The 22,653-nt window shown below is 42.2% G+C and overlaps 1 protein-coding gene across 1 annotated transcript in view; it reads right to left on the reverse strand.

Moving 5' to 3' along the window:
• Positions 1-22,010, reverse strand: part of herc1 (HECT and RLD domain containing E3 ubiquitin protein ligase family member 1) — a 139,367-nt gene extending 117,357 nt beyond the window's left edge. The window contains exons 1-11 of the mRNA XM_080770003.1: positions 21,835-22,010; positions 13,230-14,218; positions 12,307-12,402; positions 11,943-12,137; positions 10,236-10,547; positions 9,031-9,127; positions 7,982-8,125; positions 5,599-5,726; positions 4,531-4,675; positions 2,250-2,421; positions 768-902 (exon numbers count right to left, since the gene is read on the reverse strand). Of these exons, the coding sequence (XP_080626129.1) occupies positions 768-902; positions 2,250-2,421; positions 4,531-4,675; positions 5,599-5,726; positions 7,982-8,125; positions 9,031-9,127; positions 10,236-10,547; positions 11,943-12,137; positions 12,307-12,402; positions 13,230-14,192 (2,387 nt within the window). The 5' untranslated portion in view covers positions 14,193-14,218; positions 21,835-22,010. The remainder of the gene's footprint in view (positions 1-767; positions 903-2,249; positions 2,422-4,530; positions 4,676-5,598; positions 5,727-7,981; positions 8,126-9,030; positions 9,128-10,235; positions 10,548-11,942; positions 12,138-12,306; positions 12,403-13,229; positions 14,219-21,834) is intronic.
• Between the last annotated feature and the right edge of the window lie 643 nt (positions 22,011-22,653).

Genomic DNA, 22,653 nt, shown 5'->3' on the forward strand with positions numbered 1-22,653 from the left:
TTTGATTTGAGCCGCTGCCTACAGTATGTAAATTGTGCATCCTTTTAGGGCAATAAGCAACATATGTTGGTTATTGCCATCCAGATAGGGCTAGATAGTGCACAGTGTTGATTTCGTCGACTACCTTTTTTCACTGACGAAACTAAACTAAATGGAAACTAAATGAAAACCAAGCTATATGGTGACTAAAACTATGACTAAATAAACAAATAAAAACTAGACAAAAATGTTAAGAAGGGACTAGTGGACAAGAGATCCACTATGTGTCATTTTACACTTGGCTGCATGCAGAAAATAGCAGATCTACAAGCTCACAATGTGTCACAGTGTGTCACAGTGCGACGCGTTGTTAGCTTTACTAACATTAAACTAGACTAACATTAAAACATTTCAGGTGACTAAAATGTGCCTAAAACTAAATGAAAACTATTCAAAAGACTATGACTAAAACTAAAATCTAAATTTGCTGTCAAAAACAACACTGATGTATGGGGCGGGTCATCCAAGTATGGATTAAAAATTAACATGTTTAATCTAATTAATTTCACAAATGAATTAACTCAGCTAATTTGACAGCCCTAGTAATTTTTCATATACATATTGTATTGTCTCTTTATATCCCTTGGCATTCTCTTCCAAAAGGGATAGTTCACCTCCAAAATGACCTATTTTTTCCCCTATCGGACTCATCCCATGGAGACCTGAATTAGAGTTCTCAAACTCTGCCCGACCCGACGTTTTAGGGCCGGGTCAGTGAGTGATCTTACCTGGATGAAGGAAACGGGAGGGGGGGCACCTCGCTGTTGATTCCGTCGCAGTAGCGCTCCAGGAAGGATCGGAGGTGAGAGAAGGTACTTTCTTCCAAGTCGACGCAGTAAGGCCTGTGCCACGCCACCACTTGCCTACGGAGCCACAGACGACAACATCATTCATTCATTATTACTGTAAATAATGAATCCATTAATTATGTGGTTTTCAACCATTTTAATGCCATGGCCCGTTATTTATTCGGCATTTGAGCCAGTGTTGATTTCGTCGACTAAAGCTAAGACGAAAAATGTTCGTCAACTAACTTTTTTCACTGACGAAACTAAATGGAAACTAAGCAATGGTGACTAAAACTAAGACTAAATATATTGACAATTTCATCAACAAATAAAAACTAGACTAAAATGTTAGGAAGGGACTAGTGGACAAAAATCCAGTATAAGTAATTTTACACTTGGTTGCAAGTGTAAAACGACGGCATCAAGGCCCGACAAAATACATTTTAGACGATTAAATCAGCCGTAGATTTAGTCGAATACTAGACTAACAATAAGAAATTCCTGGTGACTAAAATGTGACTAAAACTAAAGGAAAAGACTATGACTAAAACTAAAATAAAACATTTCTGCCAAAAAACAACACTGATTTGAGACACGGACCACCATTTGATGACATGGACCCTTAACCTTAAACTACTTTGCCTATTTATTTATTTTACTATTTTGAAAAACATTTTTGAATAGTTAAAATAGCCAATCTACATCGACACGTTGTGAGCTTGTGGATTGGCTATTTTAAGTATTGAAAAATGATTTTCAAAATAGTTTAGCATGGACGTAAATGAGAGGCCTTAGCCTCTCAGACCCAACACTAACAAACAGTTTGTTGTTGGATAAGATTGTTTCCACAATAGATAACACACGTTGATCAGAATAACAATTCTACATTATCTAATTGTGTAGACTTCTTGTAAATTAAGTAATGAAAATGTTTAACAATAATTTAAAACCACGCCTTCGGGTATGGGCACTGATAACGCGGAGGAGGAAACACGCCGCCAGCACCCACAGTGCCCCGAGCGGGAATCGAACCCAGGACCTTCTAGCTGTGAGGCGACAGCACTACCAACTGTGCCACCGTGCCCCTTCAGCAGAGTTATTGTATGCTATAGATATAACCAGTATTTTAGACCTGTAGCTATAGTAGTAGTCAAGAATGCTCAGTTCTTAACCTCCACAATCTGAAAAAAGGCTGGTCTTTTAGCTGACAATTTGTTACAGCTTAATTGGCCATTTTAGTCGAAGAAGACTTTCTTTTAGTGTAGGACAGCCTAATCTTTGACATGCATTATGCAAGCCCCCCCCCCAATTCTGCATGGAGGCACTTAGCTGTGTTGTGACATCAAGTGTCTACATTCCCCCCTATGTCAACAGTCCCTGTGAAACACACAGCCATGTATATTTAGCCTGCTGGTGGCTGACCTGTCCCGGGGCAGGGCCGTCCAGGCCAGGCTGTGCGAGGTGCCGGCTGAGATCTGCTGGATGGCGACCCCGTCCAGACCCACTACCTTCTTGGGCTTGGTGATTGGTCCCGTGGAGTTGCCCTGGCCACACTGGCCCATGGAGTTGTTGCCCCACGCGTAAACTTCATTGTCTGCATTTTTAGGATGGATGGGGAAAACAGATTAGCGCTGGGCGACTGCCTGTTGTTATCTTCTTGGTGGTTATCTACAGGTGACTGTAAAGTGTAACTACTGGCCCCTGTAAAAAGTAAAACGTCTACGCTTATCAACAGAAATGACCCTCCTATTTACTGTACATCTTTTCTTTTACTACTCATAGTCTCATATACTGTATATATGATGTTTTTTGCATATTATTGTACAGAATTGTCTGTCTTTAAATGTCTCTATGAATTGAATAAACAGGACCGTAGTCCAGAGCGACTTACATTAAGCAAGAACAAAAACATGGCAATACATCACATACATGAAAAAATAGCTATCATGAATCTTACATAAGCTAAGAACGTAACAGTGGAATATCTATATAATGAAACTACTTTATTCATAATATACCTCCTCCCACTTGGCTCAATATTCCGCAAACACAACATCAATTTCCACTGTTACGCGGACGACACCCAGCTCTATGTCTCCTCCACACCTACCTCCACCCTCCCACCACCCTCCCTCTGTGCCTGTCTTCACGAAATTAAAGACTGGTTCACCTCATCCCTCCTCAAACTAAATGGCAATAAAACCGAGTTAACCCTCATTGGCACCAAATCTTCACTCACCAAGCAGCCCAGTTTTACACTCACCATAGACAACTCCTCGGTTTCCCCTTCACCCCAGGTCAAGAGTCTGGGTGTCGTCCTCGACAGCACCCTATCTTTTCATACCCACATCAATAACACCATCCGGTCAGCCTACTTTCACCTCCGCAACATCAACCGCCCTTCACTCACCCCCAACAACACTGCCATCCTAGTCCTTTCTCTGGTCACCTCCCGCCTCGATTACTGTAACTCCCTTCTCTTCGGTCTCCCCCACAAACTCCTCCATAAAATCCAACTGGTCCAGAATGCTGCAGCCCGCATCATCACCAAAACCCCTGCCATCTCCCACATCACCCCCGTTCTTCACCAACTCCACTGGCTACCCATCAAATACCGCATCGATTACAAGATCCTCCTCAACACATTCAATGCCATCCATAACCTCTCCCCCCCATACCCGTCTGATCTCATCCATTTCAACACTCCCTCCCGGTCACTTAGGTCTGCCTCCTCTACCAACCTCACTGTTCCCCCAGCTCGTTTGTCCACCATGGGAGGTAGAGCTTTCAGCCGCTCTGCCCCTCGCCTCTGGAACAGCCTTCCCCCCGACATTCGAAACATGGACTCACTCCCCACCTTCAAATCCCACCTCAAAACTCACCTATTCAGACAAGCTTACTCCCACCTTGAGTAAAAGTCTGCTGCAGGCCTTTGTGTGTATTTTAAACTTGCTTTATTGTATTGTATTTCTTTTCTGTTTTGTTAGGCGACCTTGAGTGACCTGAAAGGCGCCATATAAATAAAATGTATTATTATTATTATTATTACTGTATGCATATATACAATATAGAGCTATGTCTACATGCTATCTAAGTTACATAAGTTGAGCCTTTTCATGCATACGCCTGTAAGGTCGTCGGTCTAGAGCATGTGCTATACGGGCCAAGATGGACTCTGAATATGTGGCTTTTCAGACTACGGCGGTAGATTGGGAGTGAGTCTGCAGTTCTGATTGTAATGGGTAGTTTTGGCCCCTTTTGGGGCGAGGTCGCTTCTCGCCCTCAGGCGCCTTACTGGTTAGAATTCAGATTACACAAGTCTGTGAGGTCAGGGATTCAATGTTACACTCGATTTAAACAACCATAGAATTTGAGCTGAAATGACCTTAGTGACTCCATGTACTGTATCAGAAAGTACATAGCAGAGGGGACACAGGCCATTACGTCATGCTATAGTGAGGACACATCTGTTACACTTGTACTTTATAAACAACAAAAAAAAACTCTACACATCGGCAGAGCACCGTGCACCCTGGATATTGGCCAGATCAGCACTTTTAGGAGCTGTGGAACTAAGACGGCATTGAAATGTGTGCAAGAAGTCAATAAACTGTCAGCTGCTTATATTTAACCAAGGCCAGATAAGCAGTACAAAGACAGAGAGGGAGTCACACAGTGTTACAGAGAGAGAGAGAGAGACTACCATGTGACAGGGCAAGACAGTGGCTGTCCCCTATGGAGATGTCCACCACCCGCGTGGTGGCTAGCTCCTCGATTAGCTTTGGTCTCAGTGCCGTGGCCTCGGACGAGCCACATCCCAGACAGGCTCCACAGCCCCACGCGTACACCTGCAAAACACATGTAGGCAATGTAAATGTGATATGTAAGGGATAATGTCTGCCTAGGGCGGTCATTGTCGGGAGATAAGGGGGTTTTAACCGAGGGTTTGATTATAGAGTGGAGCGGTCATTATCAAGAAATAACACACCACTGAATTGTGCGATTGACCAATCAGAATCAAGCATTCAACCAAGCCATGTTGCAATAAGCAACGTATATCACACGCTGCCCCAAACATGAACAGTATGTATGGTTGTGTGGCTTACAAAAAAGAACTGATCTACAAAGCTAACAACGCCTTGCATTGCAACATGTTGACAGCTTATAGATCAGTTTTTTTTTTACAAAGTGAAACTATTGCACGATTAAATATAAAGCACGATTAATTTTGTGTCTTTCACATTGTGCCAAATACTGTATGTGTGTGTAAAAACATAGTCATTATGAACACTGAGGGTTTTATAGTGTAGACTTGGGTCAAAATAAATAAAAAATAAATAAATAAAATCAAAAGGGGAGTCTGTGGCCTAATGTAGCAAAAGTGGGGGTCCAGTTTGAGAACCACTGCCATTAAGGTGTCCTCATCTAGCCAAAGTCAAAGTCGTACGATTTGTCACACACGTTACCGCAGTGAAATCTGTTCTCCGCATTTAACCCATCTCTTGGAGCGGTGAGCCACAGCCATGCCGCACTCAGAAAAAATTTGATTACCGGAAGTTGATTTGACCCCCCCAAATCCAACCCATTGATGCTGAGTGCCAAGCAGGGAGGCATTGGGGTCTTTGGTATGACCCAGCCGGGGATCACCCCAACCTCCCAGTTTCAGGTCGGACATTCTAACCACAAGGCCACTGTCTAGTGGAGGTCAAGGTTTCAGTATGTCAGCCTCACCTGTCCAGTGGAGGTCAAGGTTTCAGTATGTTAGCCTCACCTGTCCAGTGGAGGTCAAGGCGAGAGATGACTGGCTTCCTGCACACACTTTCCTGATGAACATGCCTTGCAGAGCCTCGACAACTTTGGGTTTGTACACTCGGTTGGTGTCACCGTGGCCCAGTTTCCCTGTAGAATGATTAGGCTGATTTAATACAGTATCTGTACAGCCGGGTGCAAAAACATCAAGTCGCACTGCATGAAAAGAGGAGTTAACGGGCAATTACGGGCACTGTATTTTACCTGTAAACCTCAAGTTTAGCAGGCATATAATATACGGTAATATACAGGTGATGGTACAATTCGGGAGTTTACCGTAGTTTGTTGGAAAGTTTAACGGGAGTTTCCTGTAATATAATGTATAATGTATTCCATGCTTTTTGCGCAGTGTCGGTCCACTGTATCGTTTGTTAACCCATTCTGACCGGGCACCCATTCTGGTGTTAGCATCATGTCGTGCTTTAGCTATTGAAAAACAGCAGATCTACAAGCTCATAGCGTGCCACCGAGTGGCGCGATACGAGCTTGTAGGTCTGCTATTTTTGAAAAATCGAAGAACGACTGACATTTTTTAGAATCTGATCTCAGGTCAGAATGGGTTTAATCAGACCAGTGTGTGTCCAGTGGAAACCTCGTATGAATCTGATCTCAGGTCAGAATGGGTTAAGGAGAATCTCATGCTAGAAGGCGTTAGGTGCATCCTCTAGCATGGAGCTCCATCCTCTAGCATGGAGCTCCATGGAGCTCCATCCTCTAGCATGGAGCTCCATCCTCTAGCATGGAGCTCCATCCTCTAGCATGGAGCTCGCCAAGTCTTGCGTGAGACGCTAGTGGGACGCTATACTGTTGACATTATGAAGAGAGGATTTATACCAAAAATATTCTTTTTTGGAAATAAGCGAATTAGAACTAAAACTCAGTACCCAATTCAGGGCTTGTGGTGGGGTAGGGGAAATAGCCAATGATGTGTTTTTGCACAAAATAACACCTGGACCACTTTGGTGCAGACCTAACAACGACAACTAAAGGTAAGAAAGCCTTCTAGCACGAAACTCTCCTTTAACTTTACATGTTTTCTCGAAAATGAATGGTCGTACAATGTACAAAATGTCAAAGTTAAACTAAAAGGTTGAGGGTGTCAGTGGGTTTTCATAAATAACCGACATGAAGTATTAAAAAGGGCTTGTGACTAAATAATAAACTACATTGGATCACAGGCTATTTTGTTTCCAATTCCTGAAAAGTAACATACATGGTTTTCTGCCCAACAGTCAGCGACGATTATCTGCAGTTTAACCCATTTAGACCTGAGGTCGATTCTACAAAATGGCTTCTAAATCATGACAGTTTTCAGAAAAACCTACGTTCTCAAACATTTTCATGTCAAGGACACCCAAATAGTATGTAATTGGCCGCCGACCCCCATCTGATTATGTTGTTCCAGGGACCGACCCAGAAGCATAGATTTGAGTTAAAAACATTCACTCTGAAAGAATATATATTCAAAGATTTGAGACACATTTTCACGATTTTTCTAAAATAGCAGATCTACAAGCTCGTAGCGTGGCACTCAGTGCCACGCTATGAGCTTGTAGATCTGCTATTTGTCAATAGCTAAAGTATAACATAATGCTTAAAACACCAAAAGGGGTTCCCACCCCGAGAATGTGTGAAATGCTTTGTTGTTGCTTTGGAACAACAAAGGAACACAGCCATTCAGCAGAATCAATAGCATGCATTCAGTGATCGACCACCAAGCATGGACAGTCAAAGGAATACATTTCTGCAGCACTGTCTGCCACTACATTTTAAAATATTCTGCTGATGTAGGACATTGTAAACGATTACAATTTGGGTTATTTAGCAGACTCTTCTATCCTGAGCGACTTACAATGAACAACACAGGCAAATAGTCACATGATGGAAGTAAAACATTAAAATAAAATAAAACAAAACATCAGGTATACAATTATATTTCGTCCCCAGGATTTATATTTCGTCCCCAGGATTCTGTGACTCTGTCTTTGAGTCTGTCCGTGTGCAGCTAATCTCTGTGTCTTTGAGTCTGTCAAAGACAGTCACAGAGTCATGTAGTCTGAAACAGACTACATGAAATATGAGTGACTATCTCTGTATCGTAAACGATACAGAGACACCTCCCCGACAATTTCACAGAGACAGTTTGTTTATTTTTGGACCACAATTCTTATACGAGACAATTTTAAGATGACCCCATGTTATTCTCCATAGAGAAAAAGGTCCATGAACCAGGGGATAAGCGAGTGACGTCAGGTCTTTGGCGCTCTATTAGGAGTTAGGAGAACGTACAAAGTCAACACATTCAGCAGCAGCAGCTCAACGGGAGGGAGGAAAGTTTCACCCACCGTTGTCGCCGCCCCCAAAGGACCAAACAGTCCGTCCATCCTTGGACAGAGCAATGGTGTGAGAGCTTCCACAGGAGACCTCGCCAACATTGCTGATGTCTTTCACCAGGGTGGGAATGTTTCGGCTGTTGCTGTCCCCATGACCTACAAAAAAAGAAAAAAATAATTAGCTGTCTGTACAAGAAGCCCCTCCTATCAATCCATGAGACGAAGAACCATCTAAGTTCATACTAATAAATTCACAATGTACAGTATAAATAAATTACGTGGCCTTTTCGGAGAGGGGTCAGAATAAAGACATCGGACATAGATGGTTATTCGTCTCAACTGTTCAATTAGATTTGTAAAAAGAAAAAGAAAACAAAAACAAATATGTATACATTTTCATAGACATTTAGATAATTATGGTTATATTTAGAAAAAATATATATTTAGAAATCTATTTATAATTATATTTATGTTTATATTTATATTTATATTTATATTCATATTTATATTATTATATATTATATTATAGTATGTTATAATAAGGACAAAAGTAAATCAACATCTTGTTTACTTTTGTTATATTTCTTTTTCCTTTTCTGTTTTTAGTAATATGTCTATGATATTACTCTTTTTTTTCATTTGTGTTTTTCATAAATTATTCTACTGTGATAATTGATCAAAGACTATTATTATTATTATTTGTATTATATAAAAAGTTGGGCAAAATAAGCTTTATGCTTCAGCCCATACCTTTTCGGTTAGAACTAGTCACTGCGTTGACTAAGTAATGTAAATTAAGCAATGTAAATTGCTTAAACCTATTTTGTTTATCTGTTTTGTAAAAATGACCGAAATAAAGATTAAAACTCAAACTCAAAAAACTCAGATTATTAGAATTACTGGTGTATATAATTGTGCTGATGAGGTCCCCATTAAAAGTAGATTAAAGTTAAACCCAGTCCCGGGGGGGGCAGGCAATTTAATCTACACAACTACAGCATGTGAAGTTTAAGGTGTCAGTTAAAACTAAAAGGCAAACAGACAAGTTCAAGAAAGTTTACCTAATCTTCCAAAATCTCCTTCGCCCCACGTGTACAACTCTCCGTCCTCACTGACCGCGGCACTGTGTCTGTAGCCCGCAGACACACACACCACCACCTGATCCAATGAACGCACCAAACACAGCATTAGCATACAAACAAGCAAAGGTATTCCACTTCATTGCTTTGTCAGGCTGAAGATAAAATCATTGCTTTTAATTTAGTGTGCATAAAAAGAGGGCAAACATGAAGCCCAAATGGATCATTATTCATTACGGGTCCATCTTTACACTCTGAGTTAAACGACCATGAGATCTTTTACCAATGAAGAGCATGATGAGTTTACAGTTTACATAGTGTAAACTATAAACTCATCATAAACGGTCAATCCAATCACTAATTCTCTCTCTCTCTCTCTCTCTCTCTCTCTCTCTCTCTCTCTCTCTCTCTCTCTCTCTCTCTCTCTCTCTCTCTCTCTCTCTCTCTCTCTCTCTCTCTCTCTCAATAAGTCACTTTACTTACATTAATAAGTAATATTACTTGAAGCTCAAAGCAGAATGTGCTTGTTTGACCTCATTTGGCTTAGAGCTGGAAATACTTCCAAACACACACTTGATGATCCATTTTTCTCTAAAACAAAAAGCTGTCCATGTTCATGAAGTAACATGTAATATCTCTAGCCTGAATGGTGCTAGAGACTACAGTATCTGACCAATCATTCTGATATCTCTGATCTGTTCAGTTTTGTGCTCCTGAACACTTTTGAAATGTGAAGAGCTCAGAATCTGAAAACTAACCATTAAATGTCTGAGATTGAGTGGGGGAATAGCTGTATTATCAATCAGTTGTACGATTAACATTATATCATGTCAATGAATACATTAAATTCCTTTTCTTTTTGAGGTCACAAGTTAACATCTCATTGGTTATAACACTTTGTTTAGTCTTCCTCAAGTGCTATTTAATGGAGTAAGGTGAGATTAATACTCCTATTTTAGAGCCGAATAAAAGTCGGTTCGGCTCTGTAGAGCCTACAATGTGACGTTATTTGATGTTTGGGGGGGGGGGGGTTAACGTCCTAAAGTCGGCTCGTTGGTGCTACTGAAAATGTCTGATGAGCGGAAATCATTTTGACACTACAGCGGTAAAATAGGAGTATGAATCGGCCCTTAGTAACAGCTCTTGGTGCAGCCGCCAAAATAAAAAATAATGATCTCAATAATTACCTTTCCTTGCAGCGGCCCTTGGATAAGTTTAGGGTACTTCTGTGTGGAACTGTTGCCGTGGCCCAGTTTACCATAGTCTCCATCGCCCCAGCTGAATACCTCGCCCTCGGTGGTGAAGGCCAGCGTGTGGCCATCTGAACCCTTGGACGATGACACTTTCTTGATGGCACGATGGGGTTCAAAGGTCAGCTTCTTGAGCGTCGACTGGTTATTCGAGTCCCCAAGACCCAGGCGACCATAACTGCCTTTTCCACAGGCCCGTACCGAGCCGTCGGAAGATATTACGAAAGTGCAGTATTGGCCCGCCTCGATCTGCAGAGAATGGAGCCACGGTGAACATGAGTAAAATAAGGCATTTCTTTAATTTTACTAAACCCATATGCTCTCTCAAGTGTTTCCTGCAGGAAAAAGCTTTGCCCCGGTGCTGGCCGGGGGGGAGAATATCCGGATTGATTAATTCATTAATTAGATTAAAGGACCACTTCACCACTTTTCAACCTATCTTCATATAATAGGTCCTCACTAATAATCATGAAAAAAATGCGCATTTCTTTTCCTACTCGGTCTGTGTCTCATAGGAGGGCTGTGGGCAGTTCAGAAACCGTCCTGCAGTGACATCATCGATGGGTAATCCAAGCTAATAGAGGAGAGAAGTTTCTTAACACACTTTTTTTGTTTTTTTTTATTAATCCGTTCTCAAATCTTCTATTAACGTCTAGGAAGGTGTGCTGTCATGGCCATTTCAGCACAGCTTGAGAGCTTATTTCAACCAATTGCCTGTACTATAATATTACATATTTCACTCCAATAAATGTTTTTCTTGGCATGGTGCCAGAGATTTTAGGCATGATGCGGCGCCGGGGCAACCCTGGCGCGTCGTCGCCATAAAGTATGAATGGATCAATAAAGCAGAATGTCTGCCAGATTGCCACACTATAAAAGGGAATAGTGCCGTGCCTCCTCCAAACAAAGGCAGGTCCGATGCATCACAGGAGCAGAACAACACAGCATTATGGTAGAGAACACACTGGAGCACATTGGACAATACCTATAGGCCGATTCGAGACAAAAAATGGCTTCTGGATTTAGAAGCCTTTTTTTTTTTTTTACAGTTTTCTGGGGGGTTTTTGTGTTTCTATGTCAGTGGTTCTCAACCTATTTCATGTTAAGGACCCTCAGAATTATCAGAATTTGGCCACGGACCCCCATATGAGAATATGTTGTTTCAGGGACCCCACACCCAGAATCAAAGATTTGAGTTAAAAATGTTCGCTCTGAAAGAATGTATATTCAAAGATTTGCACCATATTTTCACGATTTTGTAAAAAATAGCAGATCTAGAAGCTCGAGCTCCAGTTTGACATTTATTAATCCTCTTTCGGAAGCTTCTACAGTAAATCCTCATTTATGTGGTGCTAAGACACCCCCTGTGAGCCAGATTTCTTGGCTCATATTGACGTAATTTGGAACATCTCTCACAGGGCTGTGTGAGTCACTTGGCTCATACCACCCCGACATTTCTAGGGGCGCTCACACTGTCCCATCGCCATGGAAACAGGACGCTTGTCGGCGAGCCAACGCATCCCGAGTACAAACCCAGCACAGAGCTGTGAGCCATAGCTCGTCTTACAAAGTATAAACCAGTGCTTAAAAATAGCACAGCTCTGCAGGATGTCGGATGATCAATACACTCTCTCGTCCTCTTACCGTCTGAGCGTCGGCGAAACTGGGGGCCAATTTGGGCTGTAGGATCTTCTCCTGGGTGCCTTCCACAAGCTGATGACTGCTGTTGCTGCCCCACACATAAACCTCACACGTCTCAGACACCATGGGCGCCTCGCCACTCTGTATGCTGTCTGGACTGGCACAAGTACGGGAGTAGTCTGATGCCATCCTACATACCTAAAAATAATAATAATAATAACATGAGAGAATGAAAACGCTATTTTGTCTTGCACTGTTTGATCTTGAATTTAACAAACCCTGTCCACACTTTTATGAGAGTAGAGGAAATTTAAGACAATACAAAAATGGTCTGACATGATTGAATATAGTTGAATATAGGCCATACCTCTTCAAAAAGACACAGGGCTGCTTCGTATAAGGAGCACAAGCCATCGGATGTGCGTGTGGGTTCTCGCCATTGGCTGCGGTCTGCTGAGGATCCCTGAGACAGTGACACAGATTACAGGCATATACTTATTAGACAGACAGACAGACAGACAGACAGACAGACAGACAGACAGACAGACAGACAGACAGACAGACAGACAGACAGACAGACAGACAAGATGTAGACAAGGGATTTACACATGTCTCTTCAAGTTACGCTCTGCTACCCTTGTTACTTTTAATAAATCAGTGTGTTGCCAACCAGTGATCCTTGAGGGGGGTTCCAGGTGGTCCCCAGCTAAATGATGAAGAGTTGGTAACCAAGTGGACCCTTATAGGTCTTTAACTCTTGAGGGCGTAACATGAAACCAAATGGACCTGTATGGGTCAATTTGGTTTCATTTTACACCCTCAAGAGTTACATTATTACATTACTTACTTACTACAGAGTGTAGAAGAATTGTCATTTTGCCTGTCATCTCTCCTATGGTATGGTCTACCACCATATCAATTCAGCCTGTCATAGAAATGCAACAATAACAAAATATTCTAAGTTTTGGGTCTGAGAGCAGTGAGAGGCTAAATGTCATCAAGTGGTGGTCCGTGGCTCAAAATTACCAATAAATAATGGACCTTGTAACGTTATGTTAGCCAAGATTTGAGTTAAAAAGAAATGTTCACTCTGAAAGAATATATACAGTATTCAAAGATTTGCACCACATTCTTTCCTCCTCAAAAATAGCAGATCTACAAGCTCATAGCACGGCACTCAGTGCCACGCTATGAGCTTGTAGATCTTTAGCTATTTTTCAAGTATAACATAATGCTTAAAACACCAAAAGGGGTTACCCGTCCTGAATGGGTTTTAAAGGAAAGTGTTACCAGTGAGCGCCTCATCTGCATGAGGATGTTCATGAAGCAGTCATAGCCCATGAGGCCCTCCTGGTTCTGCACAGCCTTGGTCTTCTCCATGGTGCTGACCAGGGCCGAGGCGGCCAGGGCCATCTCGATCCACTCCAGCAGGTAGCGCAGGGAGCCCCTCTGTGACGCCAGGCCCAGCAGGAGCTCCGAGGCCAGCCGCCGGCCCAGAATGTCCGCCCCAGAGTTTGGCATGGTCACCCCTTTGAGGAAGGTGGTGACCTGGGTGAGGCAGTCCAGGCCCATCGGGGGGATCTTGCTCTCGTTGGCCAGGGAGAGCGGCGGCAGGGAGCCCACCACGTCGATGGCCGTGTGGATGACGTCGTTGCAGAGGTTGATGCCGCCGCCTCCTCCAGGGGTTCCTCCGCCGGCGGGGTTGGGGGGGGGCATCATCCAGCTTTGGCGCAGCAGGGCGAATAGCAGGCTGAGGCCCGTCCGGACGCCCATCTCGATGAGGGCGTCGGTGCTGGAGCGTGGCCGCTCACCGCTGACGGAGTGCAGGTCGGCGGAGCCCGAGTTGCTCTCCGGGGAATGCTGCTGCTGCTTGACCTTGCCCTTGTCGTGGTACTTGTTGGAGAGCGCGTAGAAGATCCGCTGGAGCACCAGGAGGCGCTTGCGCAGCGCGGCGGCAAACGGCGAGTCGGAGCAGACCATCTTGGCCAGCGCCAGCTGGCTGCTGAGCAGAGCATCCAGGTAGTGCTCCTGCTCATCGCTGGAGGGAGACTCGCGCTCAAAGTCGGGCAGCTGGGGACCCTTCAGGCATAGCACCTGCTGGGGCAGCAGCACCACCTCCTTGTTGGCCATCAGCTTGGAGTGGAGCAGGGACACTCCATCCCGCGTGGCGATGGACTCGCTGTCCTCCGTGATCCACGAGCTGTTCAGGTGCTCCAGCCATTTCAGTTTCACCGGGGGAATCATCAAAGCCATGGCATGTCACTCAGGGGCCATTGGTCCTAAACGACACAGACAGGGCACACCACACACACAATAAATTAGCCTTTTAACATTTATGGTGAATGAATGAGCTGGGCTAATTTGAACAATAACATCTAAACTAAAGCATACTGTACATGTAGTGAATGATTCCATGATGCAGGGCTCTGCACCAAGTTCTTAAGCGGCCTGAAATTTTTAAATGCGTGGGGGTTTAAATAACATGCTTTTCAACTGGCAGGTCACCACCATTAACCATTAACCGTCTGGACAGTTAGGGGCGATTCACAATGGTGCAATCCAATCCACTTTATTTATAAAGCACATTTTACAACTCAGAGTTTACAAAGTGCTGTACAGAAGAATAAAACTGAATACACTGTAGCTAAACACAGAGAACAACAGCAAACATACGAAGAATACAAAACAGATACAAAACATGGACCATGGAAACTCAACCGGGGTTAAAAGCCAAGGTGTACATACATACATCATCTCATTACGGCCGATGGCAATTTGCGTCTTTATTTTTCGCTCAGCCAATCAAATCATCGATATGATTCACACAAAGCCCCTCACTTCACACTCGTGCGTCTACATATGACGTACATTTTCCCTTCATTGTCAATGGTATTTAATGTTTGTGTTGCCACACATTTATGTCATATTTGAGGCACATAAGACCTAATTTCTCCTGTCATTGTCAATGGCAAAATATGAGACGTGTGGGGACAAAACATGTCTATTTGCTCAGAAACATTTGACATAAATTCTCCATTCATTGTCAATGGGAACTTAATGTTTGTGTAAGACGACAATCTACACTAATAGCTGAATACAGGAGCGCCTCTCAAAAATAGAGAAAGCTGGAAATGCCTCATTTCATAAAGTCATCACTAACAAATCATGAAGAACACAAAGCAACTCCTCTAAGAACTGTCCTGTAAAATATACAACTGTCAACTGTCTGCAAAAATAAATAGCAGGATAAAAACCCAAACATGTGGATGTGCTTCTTTCCCCCCAGAAAAGATTCTGTGTCTCAGTATCAGGAGAAAATGTAACACTCTCTTTGGGACAAATAGCATATTTTTGAGGGCCGAGAATTTAATTTACGTCATGTGTGTCTGAGCAAATGTTACGTAATGATGTTATACGATGATAAGAGCTTCACACGGGTCAAATATATTTAATGGTATAGTTTCTCTGTTTAGTATTTCTGTGTACTAACAAAGTAACAACAGAGTGTTGTTTTTGGCAGCAAATTTCTATTTTAGTTTTAGTCATAGTCTCTTGAAATCGTTTCATTTAGTTTTAGTCACATTTTAGTCTAATCCAGTGTTAGTCTAGTTTTAGTCGACTAAATATAAAGTTTTAGTCGACTAAATCTACAGGTGATTTAGTCGTAATGGCTGATTTTACACTTGCTAAAAATAGCCGATCTACAAGCTCTCAACGTGTTGCGCTGCGACGCGTTGTGAGCTTGTAGATCTTGTGACTTGTGTCTTTTACTTGTATACTGGATCTCTTGTCCACTAGTCCCTTCCTACTTCTTCTATTTGATGACAAAATCGACAGTATATTTAGCCTTAGTTTTAGTCATCATAGCTTACTTTTCATTTAATTTCTATTTAGTTTTCGTCAGTGAAAAAAAGGTAGTCGACGAACATTTTTCGTCATAGTTTTAGTCGACGGAAACAATACTGCTGCAGACAGTGCAGGAACACACACACACACACACACACACACACACACACACACACACACACACAGATTAGTAATCCTTATGTTAGTCTCTCTCTCAGTGCCCTTCAACTTTGGAAAGGTCTATAAACTTGCTGGCTAATATTAGTTTCCTAGTTCTTCAAACAATGCACTAGTATGCACTTGATGTCAACTCTCTGCAATCCCATAGCAACTGGGTGGCTAATGGTAAGTCTGTCTACTGCTTGTTAAATCTAAACAAGGGTGGACATTAGCTGATGTACAAGACCTAATTTCTCCTTTCAGTGTCAATGGCAAATATTGAGACGTGTGTGAGGACAAAAGCTGTATATAGGAGGGGCTATACCGCCCCTCAAAAAGTGAGGACGCAAATTGTGATTGGCCCAGAATGAGATGATGTATGACGTATGGTGATAAGAGCGCCCCTCACTTCACACGAGTGCCGTGTTGTTTTTGGCAGCAGATTTTGATTTTAGTTTTAGTCACCTGAAATATTTTAGTGTTAGTCTCGACTAAATATCATAGGATTTTAGTCGACTAAACCGTCGTAATGACTGTTTTTACACTTGCTGAAAATAGCAGATCTACAAGCTCACAAGCTTACCATTGCTCCAAAACATAAAACATTCAGGTAAAGCGAAGTCTAATTTTGCAATCCAACTGTACCTGTACTATTAACTGTACCTGTTATGGATACAATATATCCATAAGGTACCATTTATTATAAGGTAGAACTACTGCGGTCTAAACTGGGGATGAATAGGTGTTTGTCTCATACGCAAACAACATTATTCTCAAATCTCCTGGATTGAACTTTTTCACCCAGAGTTTGGCAGATGTCCTAGAAGGGCCTTTACTTAAAAATATGACTCATCTGAAATACTGTCACGTCTCAATGTTTAATGTGCTTCTCCCTTTTGCTAGGAACATAATCATGGATTATTAGATTGGAAATATGATTTAGGAAAGAGGGGGAGAAATACAATGAAAAGAAGACTGAGGTGATAATTAATTTGATTTGAACACTAAATCCATGCATAGTTTCCTTAATTATTTTTATTTTTAATTATTTAATTGAATTCTGATGGCAACGTACGTCTCCACCAGGCCGGAGGCATGGGGAGAGAGTATGTTTTGCACTCCGTCCGTCCATGTGTGTGTGTGTGTGTGTGTGTCTGTGTGTGTGTGTGTCCATCCTTCCTTCCTTCCTTCTGTCCGTCCGTTACCAGCTAATCTCCGCCATGGCCCGATCCATGCCAAACTTTGCACACACACACTTCCTGGATGCCAACGACGAACCTCTGCCGCAAATATTCCTCAATGGCCTATTATAGCGCCACCATGAGGCCAATTTAGGCAAAACACATTTCTGTAGATTACCCGTACACATTTTATCCATACATCACACAATTCAGTTTACACTATCTCCATAGTCATGTGATCAACACGGAGCGCCACCATTTCCCATCTTCCATCCTGATTGGCTAAGATTGGCTTCCAAAGCTCACGATTGGTCCGTTTCGAACAAAATGCCACAAATCACAAACACAGTGTGCAATTTCCGTGAAATTATACTCAAACATTTCCACTAGGCCGAGGACGACATGCCACTCATTTCTTCCCCAAATCAGCCTCACGGTGGCGCTATAACAGGCCAATTCCTGTTTTGAGCTATAACTGCATGGATCTGTATACAACTTATGTATGCACACTCCCTATAGGCCATGGAAAAACATTGCCGGTTATAGCGCCACCATGAGGCAGATTTCTGCAAAACATATAGCTTCTGTTGGATTCTGTTGGATTTCTCAGATTCTACACTGATTGGCTAAGATTGCCTTCCAAAGTTTTCAAGAGTGGCCCATTTCATTCAAAATTCTGCACATGTCCTGCTCATCCAGAATTATATCCTCATGCTATGAGTGATCTGGCTCTGCATTTCCTCAACAAAATGAAGAAAATTGTTGCAAAAAACTAACAAACAAAAAAACATGTTTATATTACTCCTAAACATTTTGCCAAACATCTCACTCAGTCCTATCCTCCTGGTGGAGACCTGTGCCCAGAAGGGCACTTTCTCTAGTTCTGTCTGATTAGGTCGGATACAATCAATGACCTTGAACTTATAAATTTGTATAGTCTGTGACTTTTTTTCTTTTTTTTTTACTTTCTTTTTTGCAGCACCTTGCATTTGGCAGATGTAACCGTTTAAACTTTTAGCCTGAAAGATATATGTAACTTCTTCATCGTTGTTTAATATAAGGCATTGCTATTCATTCAGAATTCGTAAAAGGTAAACTGCTGCCAGTGACTTTGTCCAAGTTTGTGATTGGTTGGTTAATATATGCCACAAACCTGGTGCCCTGGCCTGAACATGCACATTACTGTAGAATAGATGCACAACAGATCCAGTCTTAAAATAGTTGATCTACAAGTTCAAAATGCATCACATCGCGATGTAAGCTTTAGTCGATTTTTAAAGAAGCTTTAAGAAATCTAGATAAAAAATAATAATATTTATTTTTTTATATATTTATTAAATATAATATTTTTGTATGGGGGTCCCTGGAACAAAATATTTTCTAATTATTACTTAATAATAATTAGTATTATACAATACAAGTAAATGCATTTAATAGTTGATATTCATTTCACAAATATTCAAAAACATCCGGTCATCTGGAAATGGTGTTGCTACAGTAATCACTTACTAATTACTATGCAGTGAGTGTACTCACTGTACGTGTAATAAATAATTGCCCAGCAAAACGTTATGTAAAATTAAGCTTAAGTAGCTGCAGTGTACTCCTCCTACATTGGGAGTGTGTGTGTATCTATGTTCTCTCAGCCCAATGTTCCCTCCTAACCTTTTCCCCCAAGCCTATTCCTAACCCCTAAACTGAGGACACAGGGTTGGGACGACATAGTATCAGCTCTTAGCTCCCCAAGCCAAATATACTGGCCTAATTATTATTATTCAAGCTATATGTAATAGAGCGCCGCAGTCACGCCTCTACCAGGGCCCAGGAAATGATTCCCCGTTCATTTTCCTCATAGACTTTTCAAAAAGTATTTATTTAAAGACCTTTTAAGCCTCGTACAAAGCCTACTCGAGTTGTGAGAAAACACCATTTTTCGGGGCGAACAAATAATTAGAAAGAAGAAGAAAACAGCAGGTTACAACACATTTTTTCTTGTTTTTCTTCTTTGTAATTATTTTTTTTATTTTTTATTTTTTATATCCCACGATTTTTGGGGGGAGGGGGGGTAGTGGAGTGTAGTGCTGCCAACGAATATTCCATATTCTAATGAATATTCTAATGTAAAAAATGTAAGAATCATTGAATATTTTAAATTTAGATTCAAATTAAGTTCTAGCGAGTTCTAGCGAGACTCGGTGCCACTTAAACTAAAACATTATACAAATATTTGGCTATTAAGATAATTATGAATCATTCATTTGATCTCGCAAGACTCAAGAGAGTGCATTTCTCAGCACCAACCAAACCAAATAGATAAAGAAAGAGAAAGTTTTACAGCATATTATTCTGCAATATTCATAATTTCATATCATATTCATATTAAAATAATATACATTCGACATTCGAAATCATTCGAAAATTGTTCGAATACATGTGGTGTTTTAAAAGGAATATTCAAATATCATTTTTGGCCAATTCTGGCAGCACTAGCGGACTGACCTCATGCTTCCTTCTATGCATGAGGAGTCCAAGCTGCTTCTTTTCACCTGACAGCGAGGAGTTTCCCCGGCCGGAAGTAGCGTGGTAGAAGAAGGAACACGTTATTCCGACCAGTTCCTTTCCCCTCCATCAGGCGCCGCGGCCAGGGGGAGGCCGTTTAATTTAGTTGTAATGCAACCTTTAACTTAAACAACGTAGCATCCCAAATATACTCTGGAGGGAACATTAGCTGATAATAGCCGATCTATATGCTCAGAACGCCTTGCAACATCACGTGACATGCCGGTAGATAGATGGGCTATTTTTAGCAAAGTGATTTGGTGTAGGGGGAAACAACCACAGTGCAGAACCGAACCGACCAGTCGACTAAGTACTGTTTACTATGGCATATCGTATAGCGGGTTTCTAACATTATATTACTAGTATACATAAAGGCCTAAAATGTCTGATGCACAAGAAATTATGTTTTCAGTTTTCAAATGACTCTGGTTCAATCTAAAATGAAACACCTGCAGTCTCCGTGGCTATATTAGGTTCAATCAAACCTCATGCTGTATGTAGTATATGTATACTATGTACCAATATTCAATCCCTATGTAGTATATGTATAACTAAAAATACATCGCATGGACTCATCCTCAGTGATGTATCCTGAGGTCAACGGGGTTTCGGGTCTAAGTACCAACATCATACCCCTCACTCAGGTGACCCGGCCGAGGTGATCAAGTCCCGACTTACGTTCCAGTAGCTACCTTCAATCAGTCCCACTAGGGCAAAACCAGGGCCACACAATCCTTTGGAACTACTCTGCCAGGGCTGGGAGGTACACTTCTGGTTCATGGAAGGACTAGGCTCTGTGGGTTCTCTCCTGTCCAGGCCACTCCTACGTCTCACCAGGCCCAGGACCTGTACGTTGCCCCCAGAGTCCCAGCACCAGACAGTTCATTCAGGAGTGGTGGGCAATGGTTCCGCCGGGAAATGGTGCTGCGGCTCCGCTTGCTGCTTGCATGGCCCTCCTAAAGGCCTCACGAGGGTTGTTGCGCTCCCTCCTCATGGAGGACACAGGCTGAGGCGCTAACCCATACTGCTCAATGTACAGATATTCCATCACTATAAGCACGCTATGAAAGTCACCTTTTCTATTTTCATGCGAATTGGTGTGACACAGATTAACGGGCGGGACAAATTAATTTCAAACTCATGATTGTAAATGAGTATTCACAACATGGACAACCTGAACTCAGCATCAATCAATCACACTATGGCAACATGCACGTCTGAGAACGGCTACCAAAGAAATCAATTGAAAACTCCTGCATCCTGTTCTCTCTAGAGAACATCAGGGTCATCTGCCATAGACATTGTCAGTGCCATTGATTGCAGTTAAAAACACATGCACTAAAGCATAAAAAATGCTTTAGTGCCAGGGACACCCATATGATAATATGGTGTGTGTGTGTGTGTGTGTGTGTGTGTGTGTGTGTGTGTGTGTGTGTGTGTGTGTGTGTGTGTGTGTGTGTGTGTGTGTGTGTCAATGACAGCAGAACTATACGCAGTATAGATGGTTAACAAAATACAAAATGGTCATCCTGCAAATAATGATTGAGAGGGAAGGTTGGAACTTGGAACCTATGGTGCAGAACTTAACTGAAGGTACTGTATATGGTAGAGAGAAACCGTTGCATTAGCTGTGCCCCTGATGATGACACAGCTCTGCTAAAGCTTCTTCTGTCAGATATAGAATGCATCAATACATTTATGACACCACTAGATAACACTAGCAAACCTTCACTTAATTAGTGCTAGATAAGCGAACACTGACAGCAGCCAATGTCAAAAACCATACATGGTTTGTTTAGAATCAAACAAAAAAAACAAAATCTAAATAAACGTGACTGACAACTATAATGTTGACGTTATAGCTATCGTTTGGCTAACGTCAGCTAGCAGACAGACAGACAGTGAACCAGAAAAGGACAGTTTAATAGCAATGAACTTTAACATGGTGGTATATATACATGTAACACATGTGACCTACTAATAGCACGTTACATTTAGGTCACCTGTCCAGAAGCTCCATGTATAATAGCATGGTCATATGCAGCTAAAACATGTTAGCATCGACTAGCTTGTCTATAGCAACAGGGCAGGGTTAGCGTTAGCTAACAGCTAGCTATAGCTTTAACTGGCATAAAAAAGCAACCGCTTACCAGCAGCAGCAACTGTCTTCTTTCTTGGCTTTCAATTAAATAGGCTATAATGATGACCTCCTAGACACGTACGCAGCTGCACTTCATTGCACCCTAAACGATATGGCTGTAATGGTAATTGGTTTGTTTACAGTGAAAAGGGGACAGAAAGCAGAGCAGATCTATTCTGTCCCACCTCTCTCAGATCATCTCTTCTCTTCTTCCACTGCAATGAATTCAGGAAGGAGTGTTCACAGCACAGCCCCGCCCTCCAGAACCCCCCTGGCAGGGCCCCACTGCATAGATATATGGTCCGCTCTCCAGAATCCCCCTGGCAGGGCCCCACTGCATAGATCTATGGCCCGCCCTCCAGAACCTCCCTGGCAGGGCCCCACTGCATAGATAGATTGTGGGGCGATGAAAATATGTTCACGTCCCTTCTAACCCCCCCTTGCAGGGCCCCAGCAGCCAGGCCCCAACAGCACACAGATTGTTGGTAAAGATGCTACACCGACCATGCTACTATACACACTGCATAGCAGTGGTTAGTTCCCAAATTTATTATGTCAAGGACCCCCAAATTGACATGACCCCCATTTGAAAAGATATGCCATTGCCAGGGACCCCCGTGAGAGAAGATTTTGATGGCTCTAGCATTGATTCTCAAACCGTTACATTTCAAGGACCCCCAGTTTGACTTGCATTAGGGCTACGGACCCCCATTTGATGGCATTTCTATCTCTGGGACCCCCAATTTATATTGTAAAATCAATGTCAAATTTGTACACTCAGATTTACAGACCCATAAGGGTCCATTTGGTTCTAAAATTATTTAGGTGG

This window comes from Protomyctophum bolini (genome assembly GCF_963924005.1).
Source record: "Protomyctophum bolini genome assembly, chromosome: 1".
Classification (NCBI taxonomy): domain Eukaryota; kingdom Metazoa; phylum Chordata; class Actinopteri; order Myctophiformes; family Myctophidae; genus Protomyctophum; species Protomyctophum bolini.